General features: G+C 55.5%; 1 protein-coding gene across 2 annotated transcripts in view; it reads right to left on the reverse strand.

Annotated features, from left to right (window-relative positions):
* PTCH2 (patched 2) overlaps nt 1-11,384 on the reverse strand; it is a 24,789-nt gene that overhangs the window by 4,388 nt on the left and 9,017 nt on the right. For both annotated transcript variants that reach the window (XM_025400786.1, XM_025400785.1), the window contains exons 3-19: nt 8,057-8,246; nt 7,880-7,949; nt 7,609-7,700; nt 6,752-6,947; nt 5,830-5,951; nt 5,535-5,682; nt 5,323-5,454; nt 5,075-5,230; nt 4,900-4,992; nt 4,427-4,552; nt 4,218-4,336; nt 3,765-4,113; nt 3,328-3,640; nt 3,093-3,235; nt 2,828-3,008; nt 2,414-2,694; nt 2,165-2,302 (exon numbers count right to left, since the gene is read on the reverse strand). In XM_025400786.1, coding sequence (XP_025256571.1) covers nt 2,165-2,302; nt 2,414-2,694; nt 2,828-3,008; nt 3,093-3,235; nt 3,328-3,640; nt 3,765-4,113; nt 4,218-4,336; nt 4,427-4,552; nt 4,900-4,992; nt 5,075-5,230; nt 5,323-5,454; nt 5,535-5,682; nt 5,830-5,951; nt 6,752-6,947; nt 7,609-7,700; nt 7,880-7,949; nt 8,057-8,246 — 2,849 coding nt within the window. The remainder of the gene's footprint in view (nt 1-2,164; nt 2,303-2,413; nt 2,695-2,827; nt 3,009-3,092; nt 3,236-3,327; nt 3,641-3,764; nt 4,114-4,217; nt 4,337-4,426; nt 4,553-4,899; nt 4,993-5,074; nt 5,231-5,322; nt 5,455-5,534; nt 5,683-5,829; nt 5,952-6,751; nt 6,948-7,608; nt 7,701-7,879; nt 7,950-8,056; nt 8,247-11,384) is intronic.

Here is an 11,384-nt window from a genome sequence, read left to right on the forward strand (position 1 = left end):
TTTTTTTTTGAGACGGAGTCTCACTGTGTCTCCCAGGCTGGAGTGCAGTGGCGTGATCTCGGCTCACTGCAAGCTCCGCCTCCCGGGTTCACGCCATTCTCCCGCCTCAGCCTCCCAAGTAGCTGGGACTACAGGCGCCCGCCACCGTGCCCGGCTAATTTTTTGTATTTTTAGTAGAGACGGGGTTTCACCATGTTAGCCAGGATAGTCTCGATCTCCTGACCTCGTGATCCACCCGCCTCGGCCTCCCAAAGTGCTGGGATTACAGGCTTGAGCCACCGCGCCCGGCCTCTAATTCTTCTTTTGTACCTTTCTGCATACTGACTTTGTTTTCAAGGACCATCTATTGTTCTTACAATCAGAATAATAATAGAGATATTTGGTGGGGGGAAGGGAAGGGAGCTGTTTGTGGAGTCTGGCTAGTCTGTGGGTCCCCCCTTTCCTCTGTCAGAGAATATGCAGCCCTGGGTAAGGCCCTCCTTGGTTCTGGCATCTCTGTATCTCTGATATCTCTGTAGAACCCCTCCATGAAGCCCACATTGCCATCCGCTACCATCCCTTTTTTTTTTTTTTTTTGAGACAGGATCTTACTGTGTTGCTCAGGCTGGAGTGCAGTGGTATAATCATGGCTCACTGCAACCTCAACTCTGAGGTTCAAGTGATCCTCCCGCCTCAACCTCCCAAGTGGCTGGGACTACAGGCACGTGCCACCATGCCCAGCTAATTATGTACTTTTTTTTTTTTTTGAGACAGAGTCCTGCTCTGTTGCCCAGGTTGGAGTGCAGTGGCGTGGTCTTGGCTCATGGCAACCTCCGCCCTCCCGGGTTCAAGTGATTCTCCTGCCTCAGCCTCCCCAAGTAGCTGGGATTACAGGCGCTCACCCCCACACCCAGCTAATTTTCGTATTTTTAGTAGAGACAGGGTTTCACCATGTCGGCCAGGCTGGTCTTGAACCCCTGACTTCAAGTGATGTGCCCACCTCGGCATCCCAAAGTGCTAGGATTACAGGCATGAGCCACCACACCCAGCCCTTATTGTCTATCTCTATCCCTAGAATATAAGTTCCTTGGAGGTAAAAAACTGTATTGCTATTATATCCCTTATTCTTTTTTATTTTTTATTTTCCAAATTCTTTTCCTTTTTGAGATTGAATCTTGCTCTTTTGCCCAGGCTGGAGTGCAGTGATGCAATTTGGCTCACTGTAACCTCCGCCTCCTGGGTTCAAGTGATTTTCCTGCCTCAGCCTCCTGAGTAGCTAGGATTACAGGCATGTACCACCACGCCCGGCTAAATTTTGTATTTTCAGTAGAGATGGGATTTTGCCATGTTGGCCAGCTAGTCTTGAACTCCTGACTTCAGGGGATCCTCCTGCCTTGGCCTCCCAAAATGCCCCAGCATCATCCCAATTACAGGCATGAGCCACTGTGCCCAGCCCAAATTCTTCTTCTTCTTCTTCTTTTTTTGAGACGGAGAGTTTCACTCTTGTTGCCCAGGCTGGAGTGCAATGGCTCGATCTCAGCTCACTGCAACCTCTGCCTCCCAGGTTCAAGCAAGTCTCCTGCCTCAGTCTCCAAAGTAGCTGGGATTACTGGCATGTGCCACCACGCCTGGCTAATTTTTTGTATTTTTAGTAGAGACGGGGTTTTACCATGTTGGCCGGACTGGTTTCAAACTTCTGACCTCAGGTGATCCACCTGCCTTGGCCTCCCAAAGTGCTGGGATTTCAGGCGTGAGCCACCATGTCCAGCCAGCCCAAATTTTTTTTTTTTTTTTTTTTTTTTTGAGATGGAGTCTCGCTCTGTCGCCCAGGCTGGAGTGCAGTGGCGCGATCTTGACTCACTGCAAGCTCCGCCTCCTGGGTTCACACCATTCTCCTGCCTCAGCCTCCCAAGTAGCTGGGACTACAGGTGCCCAACACCATGCTCGGCTAATTTTTTGTATTTTTAGTAGAGACGAGGTTTCACCGTGTTAGCCAGGATGGTCTTGATCTCCTGACCTCGTGATCTGCCTGCCTTGGCCTCCCAAAGTGCTGGGATTACAGGCGTGAGCCACCGCGCCTGGCCCCAAATCCTTAAACAGTACCCAGCACATAGTAGGGGCTTGAACAATATGCGTTGAATACTGAATCAGCTGACTGGTCCCTCCCCGGGGTGCCTGTGCTCACCAGAGCCATGTGGACTGTGAACTCAACACCGATGCCTACAGAGGCCACGAGGATCACCACGGGGATGGCGCTCAGCTTGATGCCCAGGAAACCCATGATACCAAAGAGCTCCACCGTCATCATCGCCAGGACCAGCACCTGGGGGAGACAAGGCTCAGGGAGGGCTCCTGGCAGGAGGGAAGACAGGCTGGGCAGGGAAGGGTTCGGGTGCCGCTGGGTCTCTCTGTCCCCACTCCTGCAAGCACTCACTATGAGGCCAGCCGTCCAGGGGTTGAGGAGCAGCAGGGCACAGACGAGGAATGTGCACACCAGCAGGATGCAGACTGCCAGAAGGAAGCAGCGTCGCAGGCCCAGATACTGCTCCCAGAAGAGGAAGGGGGAGCCGCTGGGGTAGGCGTGCACCCCAGCCTGGCCGGCCTCTGCACATGCTGCCCGGGCCCCCTCGATGGCCTCCACAAAGTCTGCAGTCTTCTGGAGGCCACGCAGCAGGAAGGGGAACTGGGCAAACTCCAAGGGCTGAGCTGGCGGGACTGCGGAGGGGAGGGAAAGGGAGAAGAGGGAGAGGGACGGGGCAGTGAGCACGGGGCAGAGCGGGCAGGGCCTCAGGCTCAGGGCTTGTGTGGGTGAGGCTGAGGCTCTTGCTGAGCTCCCCCCAGGACTCACTGCGAAGGTTCTCCCCCGTGGTGTCGTATTTGTCGTGCAGCCATTCAGGAGGTGGGGGGTAGAAGTTGGCCTGTGAGGCTGCCAGACCCAGGGGGTCACTGCTCACCCACACGGTCAGCCCCATGTAGAAGAGCTCGGGTGGAATCAGTCCCTCCCTGTCTACCAGCTTCCTTGTGGTCAGCTGCAGAGGCAGAGAGGGCTGAAGGCCTGGGCCCAGGAGGCCTGCAGCCCCTGTGCTACTCCACCCCTCCAGCCCTCTCCCAACCTGGCTGAAATCCAGAGGCTCCTGGGCGTCTCCAGTCTGGATGAGCAGCTTGTAGGCCAGGGCCCCATCCTCAGAGCCATTGCGGTACGAGTGGCGGGTGATGCGCCCAGAAGCCCAGTCCTGGTCAAAGGCAGCCTGGATTCCTAGGGGAGACCAGGATAGAGTTCTCTTGGCTAGTGGCCCCAGGGCGTTTCTCCCTGCAGCACCCCTCCCTGCCAGTCTTCTCGCCTCTCACCCTGTAGCCAGCTGCGGTAATAGTGCAGCCAGGTGCGGGGTGCCTGGGTGGCCGGTGGGGGCAGCACTGCCTTGAGGGAACTGAAGCGCTGGTGCAGATCAAAGAGGGCGCGTTGGGAGTGGGCGTAGTCAAAGCCACCCTGGGTCACCAGGGCCACCTCGTACAGGGAGAAGTACCTGAGCTGGGCGCTCAGGAAGGCATGCTCCTTGGTGCCCCGGGGCACCACATCCGTCAGGGCCAGGCCGTCTTGCACCAAGGTGGCTCCGTAGAGGCTCAGGCCCAGAAGAGCGCCAAAGAGCACCAGCACAATGGCCTGTGGGAAGTGGCAACTAAGCTGGAGGCCCCAGGGCTGCCCCCAGCCCCTCAGGGGTGGACTGAGCCCTCTGCCCTTCTGGACCCACAGATGCTAAGTCTCTGCCCTGCCGGCCCAGTCTTACCTTGGCATGTGACTGCAGCAGCAAGGGGGCAAACTGGTAGCGGGCAAAATGGGCAAGATTCCAGCGGGCACAGGGCAGGGACTTGCAGGCTGCCTTCTGCCTTGTCTCCTCCTCCTGGCCTAGAAGGTCCCGTGTGGACCCTCCAGGGCTGAAGACCTCAGAGCCCAGTGGGTCAGAAGGTGGGGGCACCAGGTGGGCTTGGGGAGGCAGGATGGTGACCACATGCTGGCTGCTGGCTTCACAGTGTGTAAAGGCTTGAACTGTGGCAGTGAGGTGGGCAATGCCCACTGGAACCGTCTCGTCCTTCAGCTCCTGGGGCAGGATCTGAATCACCCGAGCAGAGCAGGGACTGGAAGAAGTAGAGAGTGGATGACAGGTCTGTGCCTTGAAATGCTGGTGAGGGGACAGGCTGGCGTGGGTCACGGGAGGAAGGGGCTGAGGTGCAGGCAGTACCTGGAGAAGCAGCAGAGCACATCGAGGCGCTGGCAGTGGCGCCGCCGTAGGTCCAGGCTGAGGATGGCTGGGAAGACAAGCATCACGGCTACAAAGGTGCAGCCAACCACTATGGCCGCCTGGGGGACGGACAGGAGGGGCATGAAGGCTGGATGAAGCTTGGCCTCAGCCCCACACCCACCCTGAGCCGCCCATGTAAGAAGCCTCACCTGTAGGGAGAAGGCTCGCAGCGCGGGGATGGGAACGAGGGCAGCCATGAGGAAGGCGGCCATGTTGTTGATGGATGTGAGTACAACACTGGTGCCCGTGCGCTGCAGACACTCGCCCATGCGCTCCTGCCAGGACAGAGTGGGGACCTGCCCTCAGGTCACAAAGGAGGGGCTGTGTCAAGGTGGAGTGAAGGGGAGGCTCAGGAACTTGGGGTGCAGAGGTGGGGCAGTCATAACACAGCAGCTAGCATTTACTGGGTACCATGTACGTGTGATGGGCTGTTCTAAGCATTCAGCTTGAGTTACCTCACTGATCCAAACACAACTTAGGACACAGTACTATTATTTCCCCTGTTTACAGATGGGGACAAGAGGCACTGAGGTTCATTAGCAGCCCAGGGTCACTTGAACCAAGAGGCTCTTAACCAGTAAGCTGAGCTGCCTCAGATGAGCCCTGGGGGACAAGGCCCCACCTGGAGAGGGGTGCCAGGCAGAGCCTCTGTGAAGGCGTGCGCCAGCAGGAATACGTCATCCACGCCGATTCCCAGAGCCAAGAAGGGCAGCACCTAGAGGGGCAGAGGAGCGGGCAGTTGAGGACCCGTGAAGCCTGGTGACTGGCACTGAATCTGCCCTGCAGTCCAGGCGTACCTGGGTAGTGGCAGCATTGAAGGTGATGCCGAGCAGGGCACAGAGCCCAAGGCCTGAGGCCACCGCCAGGGCCACCAGCAGTACCCCGGCAAGGCCCACAGCACCCTGGGACTGGGCACAGTCCCACCGTAGCATTGTCACACAGGCATAGGCCAGCTGTGGGGAGAAAGGGCAGTCTCAGACAGGGGCTCCCAGGGTGGGCACTGGCTGGAGGTGGAGTGGGGCAAGGTGCCAGGTGCAAAACCCACCATGAGCAGATAGCCTCCCACCACACGGGCAGCGCTGACTTCAGAGAACGCATGCAGGATGTCGTCCAGGGTGGTGGAGGAGAAGGCGTGGATCTGCTGGGAAGCGTTCTCAGGCAGGGCCTCCTGGGCCAGCTGGAGAAACAGGGTAGATTGGAGGGGGCAGGAGGAGGGAGTGGCCTCAGGGCACCCACCTTGTCCTTGTCCATACCGACCTGCACAAAGCGCCGCTGCCAGGCTTGTAGCACTGTGCCAGCCTGCTCCTCACTCCAGCCAATGTCATGCGTCTGATAGTCACCCCGGAAATGCTCGTACAGTTGGCGGGGACTCATCAGCAAGAAGGTGCTCTGCAGGGCCTCTGCCCTGGTGGGGGTGCGGGAGAACCAGGGGTCAGAGCTGGCCCAAACACCTGGTGAGGGATGTGCAGGGCCTTTTGCCAGAGCTGCCTGGCATTACAGTATGGGTTCTCATGCACGGAGTCCCCTCATCACCTCCCAGAGGAGACCCTACCTCAGCAGCTGTCCCTGGGGGTCTCTGGCCATGCCTCCCAGCAGCAATTCCTCCTGCCAGTGCATGAATTTGTGGGAGAAGCCATGGCAGCCCCCGCTCAGCTCGTGAGCCACGTTGGGAGCCTGGAGGGGAATAGGAGGGGTTAATGCTCAAGGCCCTGGCTGCGGATAACTGAGTGTCCCTGGGCTTCCACCTCCAGGAACCAAGCCACCATGGAGCTCCGTGGGCCTGGAGTGTAGGTAACTATTCTGAGCCTCTTGACTGCTCTGCAGAAGTGAACAGCTAGTATCCCGAAGACAGGAAGCCCGGAGGGGGAGCAGAGGCCTGGAAGTAGGCTTCTGGGAGGAGTTGGTGTAACTGGCGGATTCTGGGAAAAGTACCACATTGGCAGGGCCATAAAGAAACCAGGGAGACCAGGTATGATATTCATGCTTACCTACTGTGTTCTTAGTTTCCCTGTATTAGTCTATTTTGACAGAAAGTCCAGCCTTGGCCAGCGCAGTGGCTCACGCCTGTAATCCCAGCCCTTGGGGTGGGCTAACAAAAATTAGCCAGGCATGGTGGTGGGCACCTGTAATCCCAGCTACTCAGGAGGCTGAGGCAGGAGAATTGCTTGAACCAAGATCCAGCTACTGTACTCCAGCCTGGACGACAGAGTGAGACTCAAAAAATAAATAAATAAATAAAATTTTAAAAAGTCCAGCCTTATCTAGGCTCAGAAAAGGAAAAAGGGATTCATATACCACTTGAGGGCTCCGTAGGATAACTGAATGGGAATGGAACACTGGGGGCCTGGCACTGCGGGAGCAGGGTAATGCCAGGAAGTGAGGGTCAGGGCACAGAGCAGTCAGCTTCCCCGGAACATAGGAGTGTATGAGGGAAGGAAAACAGTCTTTTTCTGGCAGACCTGGTTGGAACCCACCTGCCTGCTGTGATGGTTGGGGGCACTAGGTGGGCAGTGGAGGTCATCAGGGTGTAGACAGGGCCGCCCCACATAGGCCTGGCCCACCTGTGCCTTGTCTAGCAGCTCCCGGAAGCCCTCAAGGGAGGCAAAGGGACCCAGCTCCTCCAGCAGCTGCTCTGGATCCAGGTTGGTCCACTGGATATCCGGACGGCCACTGAGGGAAGAGCCCATAGTTGGTGAGGGTCAGAGATGAAAACCCAGGCTCCAAACTGCTGCTGGGGCCCCATGCTGTACCCCACCCTCCTCTTATCTGCCCATTTGTCCCTCCATATGGAGGGTGTGCAAGCCTCAGCTTCTCAGAACTGCCAGGCAGCATGGGCCCACCAGGGTGCCTCAGTGAGCGGTAGATGAGTACAAGGGGCTGAGACGGATATCAGGGCAGGGTTACCTAATACACAGAAAGGGCCTAGAAAGGCCCCACTGAGTCCCTTACCAAGCTGTGTGCTTGGTTCTAATATATAACCAGCAGGCACACGCCTGTAGCAGGTTTTCTTTCTGGCCTGGGCAACAGCTTAGCAAACACCTAGGTAATTCCCCCCAACAAAGCCTCTTTCTGGGGATCTTTTTCTCCTTTGCTCAGATCTTACAGATCTTTGTGTTTAGTTTTGTGTAAATAAGTCAGGTCTTCCTTCCTTCAGAGGGAAGGAGAAGGGGGATGTTGAGAGAGCCCTGGGGAAGCCCGTGCTCTCTGTTGCTGGCCTGGGAGCACTTAGGACCTTGGTAAGGTTTTGATCATCCTCATTCCCCCAACCCCTCCTTTCTGCTGGGAGAGTCCCCAGCGGGAGATGAAGCAGGGCCCCAGGAGTGGCACTCACGGCAGGTAGGCGGAGCCCCCTTGGAGTTTGGCTCCCTCCCAGAAGCAGTCGAGGGGAGTGAGGATCACGCACGGAAACAGCTTCTCAATCATCTGCCAGGGATACCCCGGGCCACATCAGTCCTGCCCCACAACCTTTGTAGGATGCCCTCTGCAATCCCCCTCCTTAGTTTTAAGGCGGCGGATTGCAGGCTGTGGAGCTTGCTCGGTCTCTCTGAGTCCTTCCACGCCACAGAAAAGGTTCTGCCTCTACTCCCTCTCAGAACACTTACCCGCTCAATCATTCCATTTTCAATAAGGGGAACTCCTGACTTGTAGCAGATTTTGTTCAAATCCCAGGACCTGCAATAGCCAGGGGCATAGGAGATCAGCAGAAGAGGGGGATTCCCACTCCAGAACCCCCACAGCAAGCCTCAACCCCAGCTGCTCAGGGGCTCAGCCAGACTCACTTCCCATAGAGTGATACTTGGACTTTACTGGCAGTGAGGGCTGCCTGGAGGTGGAGGCCAAGTGCTTCGGGCGTGAGGATGTTCTCTCCCTCCTGCCGTGCGGTCTGTATCAGCATCTGAGAGGTGTATGCAGCCTCCTCCCCCAGCTTCTCCTTGGTGTAATGCAGCTCCTGGCTCACCCGGCTGCCCACTGCAGGAGCAAAGAGAGAAAGCTGGGGGGAAAGGGCCTAGGTGCATCAGAACTTGGGAAGGGGGCTTCTAACTCTGAGGCCTCCCCAGACAAGTGGGAGAGGTGGAGCAGAGAGGAGCCCCTGCCTTATCCCTGAGGGCCTGGTCATGGCCCAGGCTGACTCCCCAGGCTTCTGGGTCCTGGAGCTCTGCCAGGGAAGTGGAGAGGCCTCGGTTGTGTGGCTCTGTGGATTTCCTGTGTGGTCTAGGGCTTAAGCATGAACCAGGTTGGCTGGGTTTTGGGCATAAACTTAAAAATGACAATCAGCATGAGCTGGCCGGGGGCTGCGGGGGTTGTAGAGGCATCTTGGTAAGGGAACCCTCAGTCCCTCTGTGCTCTGGTAGGGAGGACAAGGAGGGCCAATGGGGCCAATAGGGAGGCTGCTGCTGGGAGGGTTTCCTGAAAGAACAGGTGTAGGGCTAGGGCTGGTTCTTAGTTCAGGTTGCTCTGGGCAGTGATTTATATCCACACACCTTTCTGCAAAGTGTCCTGGGGAGAGGGCAGGGATAGGAGTGTCTGGTAATAATGGGTGATAATAGTGGGCCCTGTGTTGGTGTGGGGAAGGTGGGGGATGGGACAGTCATTCAGTGCGCTGCTTCTGCTCAGGCAGAAAGTGCATGGAATCAGCTCACAAACCCTGGCAGGGGTGAAATCAAAGTGAGCCCAGGGGAGGAAGGTGTCCAGATCCCTTTCACCGCCCTCACTGTCCAGACCACAGGGAGTCCCGGCGCCAGGCCTGCCTTAGTGTCCTGGATCTTAGCGCCCCTCCAGTCCTGCGTTATGCTGGCCACAGGCTCCTGCTGTGTAACTGGGACCTGGGGGAGGTGGGGACATTGTGAGGGGATATCACTTAACTATGATGTGGGGGAGAATGGGGGCCAAATTTACCTCTGGAGGCTTTGTGGATTTGGTCCGATCTCAGACCCTGCGCTGTTTCCATCTGTCTGGGGGTCTCCTCCTGTTAGTCTTTGCTGCCTGCTGGGACCCACACATACTGCTTCTCTGAGACTCAAGTCCCATCTGAGATCGTCATGTTTCCTAATTTCTTTTCCTTTTTCTCTTTTTTTCTTTCTTTCTTTTTTTTAGACAGGGTCTTGCTCTGTTGCCCAGGCTGGAGTGCAGTGGCCTGATCACAGCTCACTATAGCTTTGACTTCCTGGGCTCAGGTGATCTTCCCACCTCAGCCTCCCGAGTGGCTGGGACCACAGGCGCCCGCCACCGTGCCTGGCTAATTTTTAAATTTTTTGTAGAGAGAAGGTCTCATCACTATGTTGCCCAAGCTGGTCTTTTTTTTGGCTCACTGCAACGTTCTGCCTCAGCCTTTCAAGTAGCTGGGATTACAGGCGCCCATCACTATGCCTAGCTAATTTTTTGCATTTTTAGTAGAGACGGGGTTTCACTATGTTGGCCAGGCTGGTCTGGAACTCCTGACCTCCCTTTTGGGAGGCCCTCCTCGGCCTCCCAAAGTGCTGGGATTACAGGCATGAGCCACCGCTCCCGGCCCCAAGCTGGTCTTAAATTCCTGGGCTCAAGCGATCCTCCCACCCCAGCCTCCTAAAGTGCTAGGATTACAGGCGTGAGTCACTGCGCCTGGCCCTCCAATCTCTTTTTCAAACCCATGTAATCTTCTCACTCACAAAAGCCCCAAATCCTTGGTAGCCCCCAACACATACTTACCCATATGCTCACATGTGCCCTCGTGCCCCAAAAGTCACATTCCTGGCCTTCACCTCACGAAAACAGTCTTCCTGTCCTGCTCCCCACACTGCCAGTTCCTTCTCTTTTTTTTTTGAGACAGAGTTTCACTCTTGTTGCCCAGGCTGGAGTGCAATAGTGCAATCTTGGCTCACTGCAACCTCTGCCTCCCGGGTTCAAGTGATTCTTCTGCCTCAGCCTCCCGAGTAGCTGGGATTACAGGTGCCTGCCACTATGCCCGGCTAATTTTTGTATTATTAGTAGAGATGGGGTTTCACCCTGTTGGCCAGGCTGATCTTGAACTCCTGACCTGAGGTGATCCGCCAGCCTCGGCCTCCCAAAATGCTGGGATTACAGGCGTGAGCCACCATGCCTGGCCTCTCCTTCTCTGACTCTTCCCTACTCCCCACTCCTTTGCCAGGCCTATACTGCAGTGTTTATTTCACCAGGATTAGGCTGAAGACTGCCGCATGGAGGGGAAGAGGAGGACAGAGATAAGCTTTCCATAGTAAGTGGGTTTGCTAAGAGGAAGGAGGCATGGGAGGAGGAAGGAACCCAGAGAGATCTGACGAGAAACCAAGAGAAAGAAACATGGATAACTTAAAATGAAGCATCAAAGACAATAAAGACTCCTCAGGGGAGAAAATGGGGAAGAGAAAAAGATAAACCTTAGTTGACAAAGATAGATATGGACAGATGAACTGGGATGCATTGTGGTGCAGGAAGGAAGAGACGATAATGCTTAGTCTGTTCCTTGGGCTAATTACTTATTCTCTCTGGGTCTCCAGCTCCTCATCTGTCAAATGGAAACAGTAACTACCTTGGTAGAATTAGCATCAGTGCAGGCAAAGTACTTAGGAAATTGCACGGCACACAGTAGGTACAGATGTGGAGTTATTTTTCAATGGTTGCTGGTAGAGAAATGATGTGACAGAAAAATGAGAAGGAACTGAAGGAAAGAAAGACTGCAGGTGACAGGGGAGGAAATAGGACAGAGGAGGGAGAATATCAAGATTGATACGTTAGGCCGGGCGCGGTGTTTCACGCCTGTAATCCTAGCACTTTGGGAACCCGAGGCGGGTGGATCATGAGGTCAGGAGTTCACGACCAGCTTGGCAAACATGGTGAAACCCCGTCTCTACTAAAAGAAAATACAAAAAATTAGCCAGGCGTGGTGGCGGGTGCCTGTAGTCTCAGCTACTTGGGAGGCTGAGGCAGGACAATGGCATGAACCCAGGAGGTGGAGCTTGCAGTGAGCTGAGATTGCGCCACTGCACTCCAGCCTGGGCGACGAAGCGAGACTCCATCTCAAAAATAAATAAATAAATAAATAAATAAATAAATAAATAAAAAATAAAAGATTGATACATTAAAAAAAAACTCGTCCCTTTTTTTTTTTTTTTT

The sequence above is a fragment of the Theropithecus gelada genome, chromosome 1 (assembly GCF_003255815.1).
Source record: "Theropithecus gelada isolate Dixy chromosome 1, Tgel_1.0, whole genome shotgun sequence".
Taxonomy (NCBI): domain Eukaryota; kingdom Metazoa; phylum Chordata; class Mammalia; order Primates; family Cercopithecidae; genus Theropithecus; species Theropithecus gelada.